This window comes from Lasioglossum baleicum, chromosome 2 (genome assembly GCF_051020765.1).
Source record: "Lasioglossum baleicum chromosome 2, iyLasBale1, whole genome shotgun sequence".
NCBI classification, from domain to species: domain Eukaryota; kingdom Metazoa; phylum Arthropoda; class Insecta; order Hymenoptera; family Halictidae; genus Lasioglossum; species Lasioglossum baleicum.
Genome location: NC_134930.1, coordinates 12,316,266 through 12,340,522, shown reverse-complemented (window position 1 = coordinate 12,340,522; position 24,257 = coordinate 12,316,266). Strand labels below are relative to the sequence as shown.

The following is a 24,257-nucleotide window of genomic DNA, read 5'->3' as shown; positions in this document are numbered from 1 at the left end:
ACACTTGTGTTTTGTCAATTTGTAGTTAATGGAGTAGGAGCTACCTGTAAATACTAAAACGTGCGAAGTGACATTCTAGTCTACCCAATAATGAAGTGCACGTAGTTCAAATACCAATAATTCTCAGCTATTAAGAGAGAGAGAGAGAGAGAGAGAGAGAGAGAGAGACAGAGACTTCTCAATAAATTATTTAACAGCAGCGGCAATTATACTTCTTCATTAGCTTAGTTTCATTATTTTCAAAGATTTTGATATTAAAAATAGAATGTGCATCTTTATACATTTTTCAAAAAGTATTTAGCCGCGGAAAGTGTTTCTACTTAACACCGTTTCATAATTCACAATTTCTAATGGTAATATTGAGTTAAGTTTAGTGATAATATATAATTTTGAACATACATATTCAGTTCGGCCGAAGAGAAATATAATATAAATTATCTTAATTATATAGAACTGTGTGTGTGAGCCGGAATCAAATTATACAACAATTTCCAAATCCTAAAATAATGTTTTTAAATTTTTCTCGCACTCATTGCACTACCGACCATTGTGTGACGTTAACATTGTATATTTATAATAGCAGTGATGAAACTAAGCTCGAAATCTTTCTCTCCCCTGGAACGGTTCCGCAGGACACGGTCTCCATGGTTCTAAAACGGTCTTTATCCAGTTCCAAGATGGGGAACTGACAAGTGGTTTTAAGGGAGGAAAGAACCTTTCGCTCGAAGTCTTTGAAACCCCGCGAAACAATCGTCCTTAACGCGAAAAGAAAAATCTCCATATAAATTTCCGGGAAGCGTTCTCGAGAGGACGTCGCAGAGACTATATAACAAAAGGAGTCAGTCTTGACGGCCGTGGCGGTGGAGAACGGTGAGGGACGGGGAAGAGGAAGCAGCGAAGGAGAAAATACTTGTGACAGATCGGGAAGGAATCGCACGCGAATATCTGTTCCGCTAACGCGGCCGTCTCTCTTTCTCTCTATCTCGTTGTTCCTAGGCGTGTTTTAGCATCGCGCCGCGAATTCGAGTTACGCCAGTCGGCACCGTGCGAAATTTCTAATTTCGAGGTCAGCTGCGCGGCGAACTACGTCCGAAATAATTACCCTCCGCGCTGCGTAAGACGTCAATGCGTTTGATATTCTTGCACGCGCACTCTGTCTCTCTCTCGCTTCCTCCCCTTCCTCTCTCACTCTCTCGCTCACTCTCCTTCTCTCCCTCTCCATCTCTCCTCCCACTCTTACACGCGGCGAACATAAGTTTTTTTGGTCCAACGACGCCTATGGCTCTACGAATCGCGAGATCTGCGAGGGAAACGTGCGCCGTCTCTGTGTGTGCGGCTGTGCGCGTGAGCGTTTCACACCTGACTACTACGGTAGTCAAGCGAGCGACCGAAGCGACATCGGGTCCAGGAAAAATGATCGTTTCGCAACGAAATTATCACGAAAAATAGTTAAACAGCCGAACTCGATTTATCGTGAGGGAATCGGCCGTGTGGGCGGCGTCGAATCGATTTATTTGGTCGGTAAAGTCTGCGCGGCGAACACGGTAGGTTAGTTGACCGCGGGGCCGAGCGAGCGCTGAGCTGACAGTAGGCCGGCGACGTCACAGTGGGCCGGTTGAGCCTTCCTTCGTTCGATTCAGGCAGGCTCTCTATTCATTTTACATGTAGCAAGGTAAATATTTCAATGCGAGTGTCCATTCGAATCCGTGGCTCGAAGTGCGTGATAACCGTCGTCAGGAAGCGTTCTGTGATAAACCAGTCGTCATTTTTCGAGAACGAGCGAGAACTTCGAGAAGTTCGAGGGGGTTGTGAAGAAGTTTTTTCTGTTTTCTTATTGAACGTATCGCACATACGTACACCAATGTCGAATAGAATTTACTTTTTCCATTTCGTCGAACATACCTCGTTCGTGTCCGTTCCTGTTCGCAAAAAAAAAAGAAAAGAACCGGACACCGAGAGCTGCCGCTGCTACTGTTGTTGTTGTTGTTGTTGATGTTGTTGTTGTCGCTGATGCTGCTCGCTGTCACGAACGATCCCACTGGAAGAAAAAAGAGAGAGAGAGAGAGAGCACCGTGTCGACGCCGAGCGATTTTTCACACGGTTGCAATCCAGATCGAAAATCGCGCAAAACACACCACCGACCTTGGCAGGACACGGAACACGCACCTTCCATCCGCGAGCTGATAACCACGATCGACAGGACTCGCTATAGAGCACAGCGCGCTCGAAGAGAGACACGTGAAATCGCACGGTTGACAGTTACCGTGCGCGCGGGCCGTCAGTGGATCCTGAATCGTTTCCGACAACGCATCGGTGGCTCACGTTCGACGTTGCTCGACCTTGTGCAGTTTCACTTTTGGCAAACGTATAATCGTAGCATTCGTCACCCGCGAACAGTGTCACGCTGTTCCACGACCGATTCGTCTTGTTTTCACTCGGTAAAGTCTGTGTTCGTCCGTTGCATCGCGCGACGCCGACCTATCGAATCCACGTAATTACGATCGATCCGTTCGATCACCGGCGATCTGAAAACTTTTTATTTTTACCGTCGACTTTCTTTTCTCGAGAGTGCTAGATACGCGACAAATCGGCCGCGTACACCGCGCAACGGTACATACACGTGACAAGTGCACAGTGCGATGAAACTTCTCCGAATATCATTACCCCCGGCTGTGCGCGTAACACCGCTGATAACATCGATGCCGATCAATCGATCACAGAGAACACCGACCGTCCAGTGTGTACTAGTGATGGGGAAAAAATAATTAGCTAGTCATTCTTAGAAAAGAGCGGCTAACTAGTTACTAAAAAATTCGGGAAAGTAGAACTGTTACATTTTGGTATTTACAAGTGAGTTACCATTCTCAAATGCAATGTAAATTTTGGGTCAGAGGAGTTTCTGTTTCAAAATATACGGCGATATGTCGTTCTAGTTAATTCGTTGTGATAACTGTTTTATTTAATGAGCCAAAGTTTCAAAGATGCAAATAACGTATCGTATATTACATAATGTTCGTTATGTTAATTTTCTATTTTGCAATCGATAACAATTCGAAAGTCATCTATTCTAATTGTTTTCAAATAACCAAAGGAAGTTAGTTCCTTCGGTTACATCCGAGCAAGTTAATTAACTAGGTAGTAACCAGAGTTGGGCAAAACTGTAATCTGATTAATGATTAACAATTATAACTAACGTGAAATCGTGTTCATGATTAACGCTCACTATTTCTAAGTGAACCAGTAGTGTAACTGAAGTGATCAAAATAAAAAGAAAATGTGAGCATTGGTCATGACTAGATTGTGTGGATCTTTATGCAAAATAAAAATTGTCCAAGTCAATTTTGAGAAAGGGAAGTTAAATGAAAATGCATTCCTCTTTGAATAATTAGAATAAGTCAAGAATAATATAACAACATCTCCGATTTTTCTAATGTCTTTACAATTTTGTATTCGATCAAGCCATTCTTGTCAGAGGTGCATAAAATCTGCTGTCTAGTCATGATTAAATAATAATTTTCGAAACAAAAACGTTTTCATAATAATTCTAGTTAATGTTAGTGGTAACTGATTAATAATTACAGATAACCAATTGTAATCATGATTACCGATTTACTCTGGTAACGGTTGATTCATTACTGATTGTGCTTACCATGATTACTTTTCGCGATCAATTAAAAAAGTTACCAAAAAATTATTCGCGATTACTGATAACTAAAATGATTACAGATTGCCAATGGTAATCATGATTACCGATTCATTCTAGTAACGAGATTGATTGATTAATGAATATGATTACAAAAGTAACCAGAAAATAATCGATTATTATAGATGTCCAACTCTGGTAGTTGCTAAGTAACTGAGAGTGTAATTGGTGAACTACTCTGTGCTTGGAAATACATAACTAAATTTCCCATCGCTAGTGTGCAGCAGAGAGTATCCTCTCGCGTCGCGGAAGAGTCTGGTATCGCGTCCCGGCGAAAAGTAAACAAAAGTGAAACGCACTCGTGAAAGCAACAGTCGTCGTTGGCCGATCGTGTCACCGATTAAAGAACGCCGCGTCATTGACGTAAAGGAAGATTCCCGTCCAACGTCGGTGGCCAGAACGCGGCTCGAGGCTCTGGTGCAAGGATCCTCGGATGGACAGAAATGTGTCGGGAAAGACGAACCTGGACCGTCAACGACGACGATGTGCCGAGAAAGAACGACACGTCAGAAGTGAGACAGTTCGCCGAGAGTTCAGACAGAGAACGTCTAAGAACTGCCGTCTGCCGTTGGCAACGAACTGGTGTTGAAAACCATCAGATGTCCCCAGATAACTGTCATTTAAAGACCGACGCCGGTTGATGGAAGCAAGTATTTACGTTAATCCACGTAATCCACGACGGACGCACACCTAACCTAAACTGGGCGACACGCTGTCAAGCGCGCGACAAGTGAGCCGATCCGTTACGGACGGGGCATCGTCGTGGAAATCGAGAAAGAAAAACGACTGCGACTACGCGTACACAATTGGATCGAAGGAGGAAAATGTAGAAGGAGAAAATGGTTCCTATGCCCGTGGTTTATACGAAACGCATCTCTCCCCCCCCCCACCCTTTCTATCTTCCTCTTTCTATTTCGATTGGTGTTGAAGCGAAACGTGAGGCGAAGAGTGCGTGTTCCGTGAGCCGCCACGGCGGGACGAAAATATCACACGTGCGTCGGGAGTAAGCCGAGATTTTTGGAGGACGACGGGAGTCAAGTGGGCGATCGGTGAGCAGAACGCTTTTTTGGTGAGCGACCAGATAACAAAAAAAAAAACAAAAAGACACCAGCAAACGACGGTAAAAGAGAAACACGTTAAAGTACCAGGGTAAAAGAAACGTTTGACGGGTGGTACGGTTAGGGGAGGGGAAGGGGGGGGGAAAACTACCGGACACGTTCGTATTCCGCGCGTAACCGCGGAAATCGAACGGTTGGTTCGCGGGAGACACGCTGTCACGGCCGTTTCCACTCTTCGCCGGCAACCTCTTCGCGGAAATTTCTGATCGTATTGACAGCTCGAGATTCGTCCGCGTTCCTCGACGCGAACGATCGTACGATTTTCACCAGTCGCGTGACGCGACGTCCAGTTGTCTGTTAGAGGCTGATAGAATCCCTCGAACTCGAGGTTCACCCGGTTGGTATGTACCTCGGGACCTGGTCATCGGAACCTGGACTAGATCTAGACCGGTTCGGATGAACCCCGCGGTCCATTGCGGCAGGTGATCGAGAGAGCCAGGGCAGACCTCTTTCAGTCATACGGCCCTGCATGCTAAACAGCATAGACGTTTGACGTTTCGTGAAGGTCGCGTGCTCTAGCTTCATCCTCCTCGCGTGGTCGACCCGTCTCTCTTTCCCTCCCTATCTCTTTCGCACGCTCTCTGTCCTTGTTCCCCGGTCCCCCACCCCTCAGCTACACCCCGCCCACCCTCACGATCCACCGTCTCGCTGCAATTCCGTCTCTCTCTTTCGCTCTCTTCGTCGTCCTCGTCTCGCCGTTCCTCTCTTCTATTCCGGTCATCCGTCTCGCCCTACGCACATACGCACGTACCGTTGGGCATTTAACGATCGTGCCGCGTGAAATTGTCGCGGCTCATTGCTCGCCGGGAAGTTCCGCGAATTTTCCAGCTGCCACGGACAAGGATTTTCGCGTCCGTATCGACGTGCACCGCTCTCAAACGTCTTGGTACCGACTCGGAACTCTTTTCGTTGATCGTCGCGGCCGAACTGCTTAAGAAATGTTTGCACTAGTCTAGTTAGGGGGTTTAGCAGTCCGATATGTTCATCATTAGGTGATCTGAGAGATGAAGGGATCTTACTAGTTCTTGAAAACATGAGGAATTTGTAGGAAGTATTTATTTACGTAATAATGTGTACCTACATTTACTTTATGGATCGATGGCAAAAATTGATAGGTGCAATTTAAATTAAATTCGAGAACTTGAATGTGTCAGTAAGCTTATGAAAATTATTAAAGGAATAAAGACATCTCTGTTTGGCTCCTGTACATTGTAATCGGTGCAAACAATTTCCATTTTTCATACAAATCTGCAGACTGTTAGTAACGCATTATTTACTGTGCTACGCCAATAAAGAACTTGTAGATCGTTTAAAAAATAACCCTTAAAGAATTGATTGGATCACGTCTCAGAGGGTGGGTTCTTATCATTGCTATTAAACAATTTTTTTCAAATTCTACATTTAATAATTTTTCAATCCATGATTCTGGTTTTCCGAAATTGATTTGCTTCGTTCGAGATTTCTTGTTGTTATAATTAGATTGTCCTAAAAGTTTCTCTTTCACTACATGCACATTCCATATTTGTTAGATAACATCGGTATACGCAAACAACACAATCTTCTGTTCGTTAATGATTTATTAGTCCTTAAGCTTCCCCTTTCTTAACAATGATTGGTTTTCTTGTGATTTGATCAAAAGTCTCCCGAATCTCATGAAAGACCGCTTACTCTTATCATTAGCGTAGTCTTATCTCCTTCCATCTGTAAACATCTATTGAGGGAGATAGATAGATAATCCTCGAATGATCAGTTTAGTCTAGAAAATTCAAGTGATCTCTATCGAATACGCGCATAGCCGTTTCAAATAGATTAGTCTTGTGTTCCAAGTATTTATATTCAAATCGATGCTGCTCTTTGCGCGAGTGTCTGCAGAATATAGAATATAATGAAATATTTTATACATTTCATAAACCTACTCTCACGCGAATGGTACGACTGACAAAACTTCGAATGCCACAGTTGAAAACAGTTGTAATATCAGCAATAATATTGTTTTTCTCGAGACATCGAAACTTTTCGTAACATTTACAAAAAGAGTTTTACGGACCAACTGTTCTAAACGTGTAACAAGGGTATAAGTTTTCCATTTTTTTCGCTGTTGGCGTATCTCTCGTCGCTGTTAGCGTTTCCTATGCAACGTACAGAGATGTACACGATGTTTATAAATATTACGAAAAAGATAGCACGTGTATCTGTCAGATTAGCCGCGACCTTCGCAGGGTTAATGTACGAATAAGATCGAAGAAATTTATAGACTGAACTGCAGGAGAACGTTCCTCTTCCTGTATCTCATTGCATAACTCTTGACAGGACGTAATTCCCAAGATGTAAAGAAGAAACTGTTTTCCATTGAGAATTGTTAATCAGGGGCAAAGGGGGACAGATGTCGTTAAACCGGCGCCAGCGGGTTTCCGTTTATTACAAACGAACTCGCGTCTGTTACAACATGAAATATAGTTAGAGCCATTGCTTCTGATGTTTCTTAACTTTTAATAGATAAGTAAAGCTTGTTAGGAACCTTATTGCAGAATAAATGCACATTGAGAACTCACGTTTTGCAGTAATAGCAAGTAGCTATGATGTTTAAAAATATTTCGGCTAGAAGTACATAATGATACTACAACGACTTTCGATATTACTAGAATACATTTCCCAGTGAGCCATAAAGAGTTAGCCGGAGATGCTCTTAGCGGCTTTTCAGCTGTTGTAATTCGCGGTTAGGGGTTCGTGCACGGCAGAACAAAATTCTGTTGATGCAGTTGGATCGCTTGCTTCTAGAAACAAGGTGCCTCAAAGCCTGAACTCCCGAAATAATAACGAATGATTTCACGTCACGCAATTTATTTGTGCGAGTTGAAACGAATGTTCTTGCCTCTGGTAAACACAAGGCAACGATTATACAAGTCCCTTTGCGATTCTTTGGCGAGGACACGTGGCTTTCGAGGGCGCAATGTGGGAGTTCGGAAAGTTTTCTTTATGACCAATCGGATAAGCGCTTTAAGCCGTTAACCAGATAGGGTCATCTTTAAAAATGCAGTCTGCTACTTGAAAAGTGTACACTGGAGGATTGTAGATAACGTGGGAATACCGCTACAAACTTGCGGTACATTCGTGTGAGAAAGCTTTAATGGTACAAGCTGTTACATGTGTTTTAGAGTATTTATTGCTAGACATAGTTTGCCCATCGCACTCTGCGCAATTATTCGGATATTTAACAAGTGCATGGAACTCTCGATAAACTCCTGACTATCATCGACACAGATGGTACAGATTTATTAGGTCTGGGATCAGGCAGATATATATTTTAGTATATTCTACTACATTCAAGTATATTCTGGTATATTGTAATATATTCTGGTATATTCTTGCATATTCTACCATATTCAAGTATATTCTAGTACATTGTAGCATATTCTAGTATATTCTAGTACGGTAAACTGTACAATGATTGGCACCCTAAGTCAAAATCGTAGTAAAAATGTTATCTTTTTTTGAAATGTTTGAACGAGCTTAACCTGCTATTATTATAAGCTAATCGAGATTTTTCAGCAAAATCAAACAGTTTCACGAGTCATAAATCTTTTATTATAAAATATATTCAGTGAATAACAATCGTAAGACAAATAGTACAGTCATTGGCACGGTAAGAAGTAAACGTTAAACAGGCTATTTGTTTTATAATTAAACATATACGCATTTATTACATCTGTAGTACAGTCCGAAATTTTAATAAAACATTATTTACACTGCACTGTAGTCATCCGTCGGTCTTACTGGATGTACCAGCGTTGCTAACAGTCATATGTGGAACTCTGTTATGAAAACTTACAAAGTTGCTTTGAAATACAAATAAGAAGCAATATAAAATGATTTTCTATACCAGGAATTCTTAATATTTGTCGTTTAAATCAAAAGTGCCATTCACTGCTGCAGTGCCAGCAATAGTACAGTTTACCCTATACTCTAGGAACTTTGGAGACAGAAAAATTTCTAAGTAGAAAGGGCGGGCAATAGACAGACATAGTCAGCCACACTGTGCAGCGTGTCTCAAGTTTTAGTTCGTTTTTCCGAAAAGTTATACTCCTCAAGGACAAAATGTCTCGCGTGTTTTTGACAGTGTATTCAGAATCTAGTTTTCTATTCACTTACTGCCGTCTGTGCGTGCAAGTATGCACGCAAAAGCAATCGCGGGCCGGGTTCACAGTGCATTGTAACACTCGATATTGTCTTTCGAATGTAAATGGTTCCTGCGAAAGAATCTGTTGAACGTTAATCCTCCTCTATGAAAAATAAACTGGTGGGAAAGGTATAGCGCCGTGCACACCGCTCGAATGCAACGACGCGTTTAGAAAGGACTTTCGTTCGCTTCGAAAACCGCGTTAGTATGATTCCCGTCGGTGCAGCGCGGGTCGAGAAACTTGTCACTGAACAACGCATAGGTTCATCTAATTTAGTACTTCTGCTTCTCGTTCATTCTCTTTTATTTCGCTTCGATAGTTAGGCTGATTTTCGCGCATTATGCTATGCCACAACGAACCGACATAACATATCGCGAAGTTAGAGAATCCGAGTGCGTTACGGTGACACTAGTGGAGACTGAATAGTTGTCAGAAGTTTGTATGCTCATAGAGAAGAATTTCACAACAAGAAATTCAGGTAAAATCTTAGTTTCTTTGAATTTTACAAGTTTTCGAACATTCCAATGTGCTCACATACAATTCATCAAAATCCGCCTTTGTAGGGTTGACTTTGTCAAAACGGAACGATACGGATAACCAGGATTCTAACTAAATCATTCATGTATAATTATTTTTACATTTATGTATATTAGACTGCGAATTTTATGCATCTGAATAAAATGTTAGGATTTTAACACGTTTCTCACAGCATAGTAAAAGTAGTCAAGAGGGAAGTAAATTCCTATTTGGTTCGCGAGTCTCGTAATTAACCCTCATCCACACGGATAATTTTTTATACGATTCTGCATGAATTTGAAATAGGTACCCGGGTACCACGTCGTGTGGATGAGAGTTAATGCAATTTTTATTTTGCATAAAAATCTGCAGGCTAGTTATGATAGTTCGATGTACTCGGAACGTTTCTAGTAATTCGATTAGACGATTTTACAGCGGCAGAGTGGATTTTATAAGATTGAAAAACGATTATTAGAATCCGACTGCATATTACTACGACCGTGATGCTGATAATTGATCCGCATCGTCCGCTTTCGATTTTTCTCGAAACTCTAAAATTCCATCACCGGTCTCTGGCAAAAAGCGACCAGGAAAAACGAATTAAATATCTTTCTTCGCGAGCAGTTGAAAAAGTAAAGAGCGATAGGTACGAAACTTTCTTGCCAGCTGAAACCTGGAAGAAGTTCGTCTGATTCGCCGAAAGAATCAGGAAGAAAAACAGACAGTCGGTAGCAGTGATAGTCTTTGAACCGTGTCAAGACATTTTCAAGAAATGTTATTACGTTTTATTGTCTCTCGATAATGATCACTAACATTGATTAACTTTTGCGCGACGCGTTTTCCGATCGATCAAAAATACTACAATCACATATTAAACTTTAAAATGACATAGAACAGATTATTTTCTAGACATTTGAACATTGCAAACGCCTCGAAATTTAAATTTTCAACATTTTCACGTAGTATGAATCACTGTATAATTATATGGAATTATACAGTTCAATGCTTGATAAATGGATGGTTTACAGAATTTTTGCAATATCATTCGAGATCTTTTCATTCTAAATTATACGTAAGATTTACAATGTATTAAACTCACGAACATCCTGTAGTATAAATGCAAAAGTGTTGATAAGCGACGTTTAGTCTTAGACTGCAGGATACAAGCACTTAATTATCAGACTACGGTTTTTGTGCATTTATGAAAAAACGAGTAGGTGTAATTTAAAACAGTGAAGTCATTGGAAGAATGGAAAAATTCCATTGTATTATTTGCGGCCTATTAAATGTATTAAAAACGAAAATAATATTCTATTTCACTCGAGTTTGTTGCAATTCAGGTAGAAAATTTTGATTTTGCATAAAGATCTGCAGTCTACTTATTATCGTCTCAATATGTAGGCATATTTTTATAGACAAGCTCTCGTGATCTTTTGAAAGAATGCAAAGCAGTAAAATGTTTTTCTGCAGCATGTTAGTATTTCAGTCCACTTAAGGTCAGGCAGCATGAGCAGAAATGCGTATGTTAAAGAAAATAGCCTCTTCTTTATACATTAGTTTGTACAAATTCCCGGCAATAAATTAAACCGTCGGGTTAATGCATTACGATGCACAAATAACCACAGAATTATATAAATAATGCAGATACTATGCAAATGCGTTTCGTTTATACATAGAACGGCCATTCAGTTAGGTCTAATCAGTGTGCTTGGAAACACAGTTCGAAAAAGTTCTCAGCCATAGTCCATAGTTAATAGTTACACTAGTCAATAGTTCGCTTCACCCTCGGACGGGGACCACTTCCTTAACCTTCTCTCTGTGTACGGGGTGTAAATGCACCCTAGGCTGACAAAAACGGAAATAAAAAGTTGACGAATGGAAAATTTGCAAAAATCTTCTAGGAATGCTATTTGTGGTATGTTTCAAATTTTTAATGTATATATTTTGTACTTATCTTTTAAAGATCAATAAAAACTTCAAAAATACTTATACAGACAACTTTTTTCTTTCATTTTGCTCGAAAGATGTATGGGCAGTACACAGAGAAGAGGTTTAAACTGTAAAGGGACCATTCTCTGAAATATATCTCGGCATAAAATCTTGGGATGTTCGAAGGCACAATATGAATTTTTTGAAGAACTATAGACTACGGATCTTTATGCATTTATAGGAAAATGGAGTAGATGAAATTCAAAATTGTCGGAAAATTTTGAAAACGGAAGATGTCAATATCTAATGTCTCTTGTATTAACATTATAAGGGAGGAAATAGCATTCTATTTGGTTTCTATTTCTTGCAATCGTTGCAGACAATTTTTATTTTGCATAAAAAGATAACTATAACTCACTAAAAACTACGTAATAGTGTATAGTTAACGGAGAATTTTGTTCAGCTCTTTGTGATTCCGGCGAATTGCGGGAAACGTTGAACGTGGTCGGGAAAATTCTTGATTGAATGTTTTCCGCAGTGATGCGGCTCGTGTCACCGCGGCGCGCTCTCGCATTAGTAGATTCAGACAGAACTGTGTCAGACGATCAGCTGTTGGCGTTACTTGGTTCTCGTATATCATACGTTTCAGAGCGGCGCGCGTCGCCTCGTGCACACGAGCGGCTTCGCCGTTTTGCGGGAACGCGAAAATAAAGTCGACCGGCCCGTTACGAAAGAGACCAAAGCGCGCGCGGCGGCGACACTTTGTGCGTTTTCTGGACTGATTAATAAGCGGGAGGGCATTACTGTACCGTCGCTCGGGTCGTTAACCACTGATAAATCAAAAGAAAGCGGCGTAGACTTTCGCGACGATTTTTCGCCGTACCGCTACGCCGCTACACGCTCGGATATTTCTTTCGTTCGTTCGATTCGCTTCTTTTATCGATCCCACGATTTCGAGAACGATGCGCCGCACGCGCGCGATCCTCGGGAACGGTCGAAAGATATAGAATGTTGCACTTGAAAAATAAAACGGTTTCGCACGGCGTGCTTATAGCCCCGCGATTATAACGATATTCGGTCGAGGCATTATCCAGTAATTTTTGTTTAAACTACGTCTACACTCATCGTCCATATTCTGATTGTTTCTTCACCCTTTGGTATTCGTTGAAATGCAATTTGATTTGCCGGATGTTTGATTTTTCACATTTATTTGTAGGAAGCAGAAAGCTACAATATGTTTTTTCAACAATTTATCGGTTCAGTTTTAAAAAGAAAGTTTCAATTATTATATTTTTGGGAAGTATCTGTGAGTAGACTGTATATTTAATTCAACTTTGCGATACGTTTTATAAATGAAGGTGAGGCGAGGAAAAAGTGACAGTTTCTTGTTTTAGAACTTACTATATCTCTGTTGGCACGGGCATAGTTTCATTTTCGAAAAGAGTTGCTCACCTTTTGCCACTTGCGTGCGAATTGTGAAATGCATTTTCTGGCGGAATTTGCTTCTCTCGTTTACTCTTATGTATATCTAATAAACGAAACATTATATCTTTCACAGATAAGAATGCGTGCAATGTATTCGAACACACCATGTCCACTTACAATTTTAGTCGTATAGTATTATACGTGTAGATCGACTTGGCTTGTTGACGTTTTTCATTTATCTTCAGTACTTGTAGTCTCTCAGACATTCAAATTCGTGTTTTCTCTCTTTCAATTGTTATTCTAATCGTTGAGAATGGGAATTTGCATAATACCAACAGTCTATTTATCATAATCGCCGAGATAGTTTCCTTTCGGAAAACCTTTTGTCAACTTTTGACAGACTTTATCAGTTATTATAGCAGAGTCCGTTTGACTCGAAACACCTTGATGAATCATCGTGTACGTAAAAGCCTTAGGTGTATTCTTTCAACAAACATGTAATCAGGTGTACAAATGAATTTGTAGTCCACACAGTCAATGATTTGTAACTTCATTTCCAATGCCGATCTGTTAATTTCTAAGTTGAAGTTCCATGAATTACTTGTAAGATATGGAGGAAATGCATAGAAAGTGATGAAGGTTATTTTTCTTTTCGAGAGTAGAATGTGCTTCGATCGTTTGGATGTAATCAACAAACTCACGAAGGACTGAACAGGAATGAACTTGCAAGAAGTGCAGCTAAAAATAAGCAGACCAAGGTAAAAAGAAACATAGAACATTTGTATAAAATCGAGAAACAAAATGTGTCTTTTGCGGAGTAACATTCGAGCAGGATTCACTCAGTGTTGAGGCATTGACTTTTCATGCTTATAGTGAAAAAAATTAATACGTCGAACACAAACCTGAAAAGGCATTAGAAAAATTTAAGGATATTGACACTTGACGTGTCGCCAGATGAGGGGAGGGAGCACGAATTACGGGGAAAGAATTACCCTCTCTCTCTCTCTGCCAGTACCGGACAAATGCTCGACGGAGACGAAACGCGTCACGTGACCGAACGTTGTAGAAGGGGAAGGTAGAGTGGGGACATAAGTCTTGACAAATCCAGTAGATGCAACAAATTGTACCGTTCTCCGCTAAGTGTCTTCGTAGTAGTTTCAAAAATTATAAGGGGGCTGTGTTACCACCTCTTTCTCTATATTTTGTTGAGTTTTATTTAACTCCTATAAAACTCCGATAAAATCGTTCGGAACAGTATCGCCAGATGAAGGAAGGGGGGCACGAATTGAGGAGAAAAAGTTACCCTCTCTCTGCACGACAGAAGCGAAACGCGTCACGTGACCAGGCGTCGTAGAAGGGGAATGAGGCTCTCGGAATATTGTTTCGAATGATAGACAAACAAGGCGTGTGGTAGTGTCGATACGGCGATTAAATTCCAGTGAAATGCTCGAGTACGTGGGTCTTTGAAACGTCTCCGTTCGATGGATCCCGATAAGATAAAATCGAACGGGTCCGAGTTACACCGCGGCCGATCGAATCATCTGCATGAGCTCCGCGCGACAACGCAGCCGCCGCGGCGAGCCGGATCGGGTCGGGCCGTTTTCCGCTCTCGAATGAATGCGAAATTATCGTTTCGCCGAAAAATAAGAGATGCACGAGGGGCAGGAGAGAGGCAGGGAATCCGATAAGAAGCCGGGGGGGATCGCGGTTTCGAGAGTCCTTTCGATCGCGTTCTCACGACTCACCGGGAAACGGTTGATCGTTGTACGCACGTACGTGCATCTGCTCACATTCTTGCCGCGGGTTATCGATTCGTAATCATAATCGAAACAGATAAGGAGACCCGCGCGGCACGCCGAGATACACGCTCGCCTCGAACGCGGCCGGTCGTAATGAGCTACGCTTTTCAGCGAGCGCGTAAAATCGCGTCCTGTCGCGTCGCGTCGCGTCGATAGATCACTCCGCGACAATACCATAAGACTCTATACAAATCTAAAATTGTTATTGTTCACTTCGTGGAAAGGATTTTTCCAAAATTGGTGTAACAATAAAACCAATAAAACTATAGCCATAAAGATCTTCGACAAAGAATAAATTCATTGTATATGATTTTTATATTTTACGTACAACACTTAAATGTGTAGTAATTTATTAGATAGCAACATATTTAATAATGTAAACGATATTACGAATAATGGTAGTGCAATTTTTAGGGGTTACTCGAGTGTTAAGGGCTAAAAACAGAGTTTTAACCGCGACAGATCTACAATAAGACTAGGGATACTTAAAAATTTATTGCTCATCGATTGCATATACAGCTACATTTATTTTTTACAACAGCCCTTTTGATATATATTTATGCTGTTTTCTTATAATTGTTCTCGGATTTACTTTCTCTTTTCTTTGATGCAAATTTTTAATTTTTCTACATTAACACTTCTTTCCTGTCAATAGTTTTCTATAGCATTTAGATCAGCGAAGGCGAGTAAGGAAGCAAGGGTGGAATAAAGAATAGAAACTAGTGTAACCTTTTGTATTTAACATATTTGCACAAATTCTTATTTTAAGAATATTATGTATTAGCGAACGAAGAATGAACATTCAGAGAAATTTTGTAATATTTTTAGAGGAACGTTAACAAGTTATTAAGAAAAATGCAGTAAATGGTTGACTACGCAAGGGTTAAGGGTTGACAGTCAATTTCCGGATGAAAACACTAGAACTTCCTGATTCATTATGGATAAAGACAAAGCGTGTTTTCAATTAAGATTGTACAAAAAACACGAATGAGCTGTACAAATTATTTCCTTGGGCTCGCCGACACCTTTTTCCAATTAGACTGCGAAAAGCAATCAGCGCCTAATATGCGACTTATCAATCGACATTGTATTTTCGAAACGTGCAGTGATTATGTACAGGTTATTTCACTTGAATTCCAGTCTCACAGGTTCCGGGAAAAAGTTTCCATTTAAACAAATGCAACAGCTAATTTCGTGTTAGGGCCTAGAATGCATTTGTACATCCAATAGATTGTACGCGGCCTAGGCCTCAGTACCCACGCTTTCCAGCGTGCTTGTTACGAGAGAAATCAAGGATTTTGCGAAATCAATCAGCCGCATGTTTATGCGTTTATTCGTACGCTGTGAATCTTTATGCGTCGGTTTATTCAGATAAACGAGAGCCACATGTGTAAAATATATTTTGCATTAACAAAAGTAATTATTTAAACACACAAAGTTACGCTATCTCGCAATTACACAACGGAAGACGCGTAATGTAAATTTGTGACCGCATTGTGACCGAAACAAGCATCGATCAATTCGAATATTCAAGATCATGCAAGAAATACATTTGAGAATCAGTCGCGTGCATACAGGAAGCACATAAAAGCATATTCATTTAGTGTTAATTTTTTACTACGATTTACTACGATTTACTAAAAAAACTTTATACTATATAAATATGTAAAATTAATAAGTTAATTTAAAGAATGTTATGTTTACACGTGTGGTATTATTTTTGCTCATTTCATCCGTAATTGCTTTTTTTCCTACTCTTAAGAATCTGTTTTAACACTTCCTGAAGTATTAATTTGATAATTGTTTAACACATTTATTTGCACGCGTTAACCGGTTCTAAAACATATTCGCCTCTGTATTCATCTCTTCGGTTTCCATTGAAAACAGTTCGTTTTTGAAAAATCCAATAATTCCGCATCGAAATTTTTCTTTTCCATGTTACTGTGTTCGTTCTACCTTTTATCTTTTACTGGAAAAATTGTAAAAATACATCAAAGTTTGAATATTCTATGGTTATCGTGAGCATGTAAACGTTGCAATTTGCTTAAACAAGTATTATTTTAAACAATTGCTCTGCGTAGGTCACTGTTAAGCGATTTTGTAACGACGGGAAAATACAACACTCGAGGGAAAAATACAGCGTCCTTGATAGAGAAATAGTATGAAATCCTCCAAAAAAGTAATATCACATTATTACAATATATTAAGTACACTTTTATCATAAAAGGTTGTTCATTTGATTAAAAATTTACACAATTAGTTCGATGGTAATATTGCGAAGTCAGCCTTGATGCATAGATTAGTATAGTGGTAAGGTTCCAAACAGAAGTTTTATTTATAAAGTTTGAACAAATTGTTTTAATAACACGATACTAGTCCCGTTTCGTATTCATACTATTTAAACAAACTGGGAAAGGAGAACATATCAGTATAATTTTTAGTTTAATCAAGATGATTATAGCTCGTATGTTGCTCATGCTGCTACAGAAGTATTAAAAGTACTTACAATTCTGAAAAATGTATCGATATTTCGTGAGTTTATCTATGAACTTATTTCTAAAATTTAAATCGTTTAAATGGTATCTAAATTAAATGTATATATATGCAAGCACTAGAGATATGTTTATTTTTCTTTCAAAGTTAATACGTTTACGACTTGGTGCTAATCAAAGAGATACCCCTAACACACAGTTAAATATTTTATAATTTTAAGTTGACAACATACTGTCACTCATCTGACAATAAGCTACCTTGTACTCAACGTGCACGGAAAACTTTTCGAACGATTTACAACAATACATTTATACAATACTGATTATATTTCATATCTATCCTCAGGACATACTTACACTACCTATTTCACAAATTCTGTGAATATGTTTCTATGAGTCAGTTACGTTTTATTGTACATTAATAAAATCTATACATCCTCAACAAATAATCGCAGTCATTATCATAAGTACTGAATACTATTCAGAGAATAATATTGAATTATTATTGCTATAGACTCTGCGGATCTTCATGCAGAACAAAATTTTTCCGAATTAACTGTAAAAAGCACAAATTAAATGAAAATTAATTTTTCCTTTGAATAATTCAGAGTCATGAGAAATACTGTAAAAATATTCTTTGACTCTTCTATTGTTATCAGAGTTTCGGATTTGACCTACTCATTTTTTCGCCATGAATGCATAAAATCCACAGTCTAATTATCGCTGTTGCGTATTTGTAATATTTCCATAGACCATTCACAGTTCGAAGTTTATTTGTGTTTCTTTTACAAAACGATTTGGAATAAACGTTGTAAACTTGTTCCTTGAAAATAACTTGTCACTTATTATTGACACTTTTAACATTTTTAAACGAACTTATATATATTATACTTTTAAATGAGTTATACAACATAAATTCGTTCTGTTGCAAACATAAATGTGTTCTAACTTGAACGATTTAGTTGTGACTGGAATTGTCTACTTCATTCGATAATTTGAACAGATTTATTCAAGCTAAAGATAAATGTTCATTTACTATACATTCATATAGTATTCTAGAAGATACTACGCACTTAATAAAATATTGAAACAATGAAGGCGCGCCAAATTCTTTAAAATTAATATTATCCCTTAACTAGTACATTGGGGTCTCTCATGACCCCAACTAATTCTGTACACCAACATTCGCTACTGTATTGTGCGAGAATTGCAAATATCAAGTTTCTGTAGAGAACATTTAGATTATTTAGTCTTCAATTATATATTTGAAGGTACCTGAGAAAATGTATACAGAATTTTCGAAAGGTCCTTTCTAAACACTGCATCACTTTAATAAATAGACTGCGGATCTTTATGCAAAATAGAAATGTTCTGCATTGATTATTAAAAGCAGAAGTAAGATAAAAATTGATTTCATTCCTTAACGATTTTGTTATATTAAAAACAACAATACAATATTCTGAAATTCTTCTAATCTTTTACTGTTCTATATTTCACCCAACCAATTTCTTCACAAAATGCGTAAAGATCTGCAGTTTATGAATAAAGTGCTCGAACTCCGTTCGGTCAACAAAAATTACAGCTTGTCGAGCGTCTAAAATTGTTGAACACAAGAACCAACTGAATCACGTTCGCGGCACACTGCTGCACACGCAGAACTTACAGACAAACTAGCTCAAAGCGATTTAAAAACATCCCTCGCTCGGGGATCGCTCGGCGCCACTTTTCATCCTCCCCCGCGGTGATCCGTTCGGACCGTGGCGCAACGGTGCGAGGAAGAAGTTATTTCGCAAGTTGCGAGTGGTAATGCAGGATCCGCAGACCTCGGGGAGAGTGTAGGAAAATAGGTATCGAAAATCGGCAAACAAATCGGGCCGCGTGTCGTCGAGCAAAAAGAAGAGCGGCGGATAACGGATAGGTTGTCGTCGTTTCGCGGGCAGGCTTGAATCAAGTTTCACGTGGAAACGGTTTGATTGGCGGCGTTCCGCGAATGATTTTCGATTTATACCGCGGGGCGGTTGTCTCTCGATACGGCGATCATTTTTATTTTTCTGTTTTTCCCTTTTCCCGGTTCTTTTTTTTTTTGTTTTTCGGTTCGGAGGGACCGAGCCAGACACAGGGGGTAGCCAGTGTGGCGGATAGAGACGTAATGATTGCAATATTCCGTTAGTAATTGCTCCAGTCGGCCGCACTGTTGAAACGTCATTCGCGCGCGCGGCCCTGTAGATTTGTTTTTCCCCCACCCAGTTCGCCTGTCTCCATCGGACTTCCGCATAAAACGGTATTCGCGTACCGCGGCGCGGGACGGTTCGCCGACCCACCCCCATGACACCCACCCCCATACAGCCCACACCCACGCAGGCCACGCGGTACATCGCGGAACACCGCGATCTCGGTGCCATTCATCGTGGCCCCCGAAATCGATACGTGCCATTAAATGTTGCCGACGCGTTTAAAACGCGCCAAACGCACCGGCAAGTCGCCCGTTTAATTAGATTCGACAAACTTTTTCATTATTCCGCGCCGGACGGCCACCGGATTAATTGTTGCCTGTCGATGGGCCGGCCGCGCGCCATATATCGTTCGTCGATCGTGATTTTTTTCCGAAAAATGTATTTCGACCCTTTGGGAAATGCTCGCCGCTCGACCGTGGGCTTTGAGCAATCTATTTCGTTGTTATCGCGCGCAGGATACTGTCCTATCGGGTGACCAAACAACTGCGGTATAAATAATTGTGCGTTAAGTCGTCGGGAAATATTCCGGTAATTGCAAATTAATGGCTTGTTGTTCGTTAGGCAATCTGCGTTGCTCGGTATAGGATTTTTTAGGGGAAGATGTAGGGAACCTCTTATTATAAAAAATTTTATATTAGATTGTTTCGAATGTTCGTTTTATTTACAGTCAATGCACACAAAATAGTTTTTAAAGAAAGCAAACTGCGTAGCTATGGTAAATGTTAATCCTTTGCACTCGGAGCTATTTTAACTCGAAAATTAAACATTTCTTCCTAGCTAGAATATTTCCATCCCCTATGATTTTCTAAATTTTATATATGAAATTGGTATTATACCCCATACAATACCTAAATGTTTAGTAAGTGATTAGGCACCGACATATTTAATAATATAAACAATATTTTGAATAATGGCACAGCAATTTTTAAGGGTTAATTTTATGACAACTTTATATTTCCGTCAAGATCTTCACAGTAATAGTGAATTAAAAAATATTGGGCCCGTCAAAATGGCAGGTCTGCATAGTATATAATTTATTTCTTTCCTTAACCATTTCAGTGTTGTCGAATTTGATTCAGTCATTTTTGTTACAAATCCATCAAATCAGCAATCTGATCTTCTAAATCGTGCACTATCGCATTAGGCACAACATTAATGAATAAACAAACGTCAAATGTTGACCCACAGAAAATAGCAATTCACAAAGTTACAATATACTTAAGCAAAGAACTTGCACCAATTATTTTTGCATAAGTCGATGTATTTAGAAGAATTATCTTCTCTCCAGTTAATGGTTGCCATAATCTACCGACGGTTTGGCTTTTTGATATTTATCTCAGACATTTACAATTCGAAAAAGTGTGCAACAATCGCTGAATATGTATCATGCCTAACAACCTAACCTCGCGTGGCGAATTTTCAAAATCTCTCAGGGTCAGTACGGTGCACAAACGTCGTCCCTGAAAAGTTAATTAAATAGAAAGAGGCCTAATCATTTGATGTGTAACGGATTTCTCTCGGTTGACTGCTACCGGGAAAAAGGTGCTCCCCATTGTTTTTTAAATGATCCAGTAATTTACTATTATTCGAATAGCTTATAATACACATAAAAAAAATGTATCAATAGCACATTATCATCGTGTATAAATTAAATGAGGCGCTCGTCTCACCTAATTAAAGAAGAAACGAGTGGTGACTTCGGACGATTACAATTGACACGTCATTACAGTTACAAAAGCTTCATTAATTACTAGCGGAATTTTTTATAGAAATACAGTAAATCCTTCGTCTAAGAAAACGGCAATAAACGCGATATAATTGGAACTGAGCAACGAGTGCTCCGAGAATTGATGACGTAGAATAAAGAAATGGTAGAACCTAAGGTTCTAAGAAACAGCACAGACTCGAGGGATTTTCTTAGATCAAGGCTTTACTGTACTCTTGTGTTATTTCCAGCTTACTACTATCATTAAGAAAAAAAAAATGAATGTGCCTATTATTTGATTTCGAAAAGGCTGCGATTGCCTACTGTGACTTCGGAGAAAACAGTTTGTAATACTTTATTCGTATCACCCTGTACATATGCAAGTGTATCGCATAACGCATCTATTAATTTCTCAATTGGTAGTATTTGCATGCGGATTATAAAGAACTGTGAAATTGTCCTACAAGAAGGCAAAGTATAATGGCCAGATAACATTGAAATCAATCGAGAGATAATAGTAATTTTCATGATACTGTTATCAATGAAATCGCCTCAGGTGCGTAAGTGGCATGCTTCACCTTGGACATTGACAAAACCGTCATTCAGTGCACTATATATGCTCTAAGTGCATCGTATATTTTCACATGTTTTCCTGTAGTTTTCATCAAGTTATATTAACACGTTCGCGACGGCGATTGTGCTGTTTCCCCAAATACTGAAATCGGAATATAATATGATCCCCTACAAATATTATTATATTTAAACCTTATGATATTCCATCCACACACACGCCGCGGCGCGTAATTAATGTCTATATGTATTGACGTATAAGCCTCGGGGTGATTCGGTTCCGTCGATCGTACTTAGACCGGTAGCTATTCTTTTGAGCTTCAAAAGTCGAGCCGTCTCGACTCCGCGTCTCCTTCTTTCCCATTCGCTGTCCTTCCTTGCGCCCGAAACTTTCATCGTCAATTAAACCACTAAATACAGTTGAAATTGTATCGTGTTTGGTCTTTTTTGACGCATATATTGATGAAAGTTTCATAGAAAAATGAGTAATAATAAAAAAGATTAAATATTGGTGTTACATTGTGAGAACGCACGGGTCTTTGAACTGTGCCGACGACTGCGACTCTCCGCGTCACATTAATTGTGGTTCACACCGATATACCCGAGCCGAGATTAGATTACTACAGAGGAGGGGATATGTTTTTGCTTCAAGCGTCTACAGACTGTTTGCGTCAATAGAGATATTATTGTACCACCTTATGGTCATTACCACGGAGCTGGTACACGCGCCGCGCCATCACGAAGTATCAACATTGTAATTATTCGCAAAAAGTAACGCACGTGCCGTACAAGCTAATTAAAAACAGAGACGAAGATCCTATTTCGTCGGAAGGTATGCAAATCGAAAGGACTGCATCAGACGGACGATAACACACTGATAGCACAGACTAATAAAACCTGTTGCTCCAGTGATATTACGGGTATGGTGATTTCGTTAAGTGCGTCAATGAAAACGAAATTAGTTCCGCGACACGAATCAATAAGGAAGGAGATCATTTTGCGAAAACAAATCCATTGAGACGATCAGAAAAATATCTTTATGCAATGAAGTTTTTGTACCATGAAATACATAGCAGGAAGTTCCGAGATACGTTAAAGTAATCGAATGTATCACGCGTTGAAGAACTCGTCAATTGCAATGTCTTCTTCGACGCTTTATGACCGATAAGCTGTATTCAGCAACCGACGAAGTTCGATTCAATTCTATTCCAAGTTTCGAAGACGTAATCGCCTCGGAAACTATGCTTTCCGTTCCCAAAACTGTTCAAATTTAGTACGAATAAATGTAGGTGAAACAATCATATTGCATCTATTGTATTATTATCTTTAGTCTTTATCGACGTTACCAGCCATAATCTGAGGCGATACACAGTTCTAGTTAACCCCTATGCGGACACCTTACTTTTCATTGTTATTAGATAGCCGGAGTACATTTGTACTTCAGATAGATAATCAAATAGAAGATAACGAAATGCTGTGATTGAGACTTTCAATATATTTACTGCGTTATGGAGGAGTCCAGTTAGGTAATACTTAAATAAGAGACAACACTTAACTTGAAGTTCATTGTGAAGCTAAACTAATCATTTGTTGAGTCGATATTGTCTTCGAGGAGATGTAGAGGTGCAGTGGCTAATACAGTAAAGACATATAATTCTATATTGTCATCAATGCATGAAATATGTAATCTAATTATAGTCCGAGGGCTAGAAGATTTTTCTACTTTTATTTAAACCAAGTGGTTTGTTAGCAAGTACAATATTGTCGCATGTAGCTTACATTACATAGGTGTTACATTGTTTCTAAATTCGTACGGAAAATTGTTTGAGAAAATTATAAATTATTTTCAGGCCTTCGAGGAGCTTTGTTTCTAACGTATTACGTTCGTTCTCATAGTCTGGACATTGCCATGTAACGTGGTTTAGGTCTCGAAATTCTGCTCCGCATTGGCAAGCACTGTTAACTATGAAGCTAACCCTTGCTAATGAAGCGTTTAAATTACAGTAATTGGAACGACATTGATAACAAAAATTAAAAAATCTCTGGAAAGTACAAGCCCAGTGAACCATGACCTACCTTTGTAACACAAAAGGCACCGTAGGAAGACTACATTACAAAAGAATCTCCTAAACTCAAGACTAGACATACTCATACCCAACCGTCATCAGAAGTCTTAACACCAGCGAAACATCCAAGACCGCAAATGAGCAAGTTCACCCGGCCGTCTCCGGCGAACAACTAAAAGACAAGGACCTAGTTCTCCGTTTCAGACCCGTTGAAAATGTCCTAATTAATCAGAAAACGTCCAACCAGCCATAAGCTCTCGAGAACTTCTCCATTATTGCCGGTGCTGCAACACCGTCCTCTCGGTTAATGCTCGTTTAAAGTGGAGAGTCTGAAAGTCCAATAAGCAGCCGGTGCGTCCGAGTCGGTATTCCTCGTATGAAGTAGCTAGAGCTCGTAAATCGGTGCATATCTAAGCAAGTTAGAAAGTTGTTTCGACAAGGACAGGGGGTGTGTATCGATCCTCGAATTATTTGGAGGCACGACGACGCGACGACGACGACGTTCGATTACCGAGGCGGCGA

At 39.6% G+C, this 24,257-nt stretch overlaps 1 protein-coding gene across 8 annotated transcripts in view; it reads left to right on the top strand.

The window, feature by feature from the left end:
* Nucleotides 1–1,513: 1,513 nt before the first annotated feature.
* Nucleotides 1,514–24,257, top strand: part of Mamo (zinc finger protein 628-like) — a 129,988-nt gene continuing 107,244 nt past the window's right edge. For 2 of the 8 annotated variants that reach the window (XR_013010894.1, XM_076442329.1), the window contains exon 1: nucleotides 13,608–13,627. Coding sequence is in view for 2 of the 8 variants with exons in the window: in XM_076442302.1 (XP_076298417.1) it covers nucleotides 13,587–13,627 (41 nt within the window). In the remaining 6 variants the exon portion in view is untranslated. Of the gene's footprint in view, nucleotides 4,773–4,802; nucleotides 13,628–24,257 lie in introns of those variants that run through there. The other 6 variants (XM_076442302.1, XM_076442305.1, XM_076442319.1 and 3 more) reach the window with 6 other exon arrangements.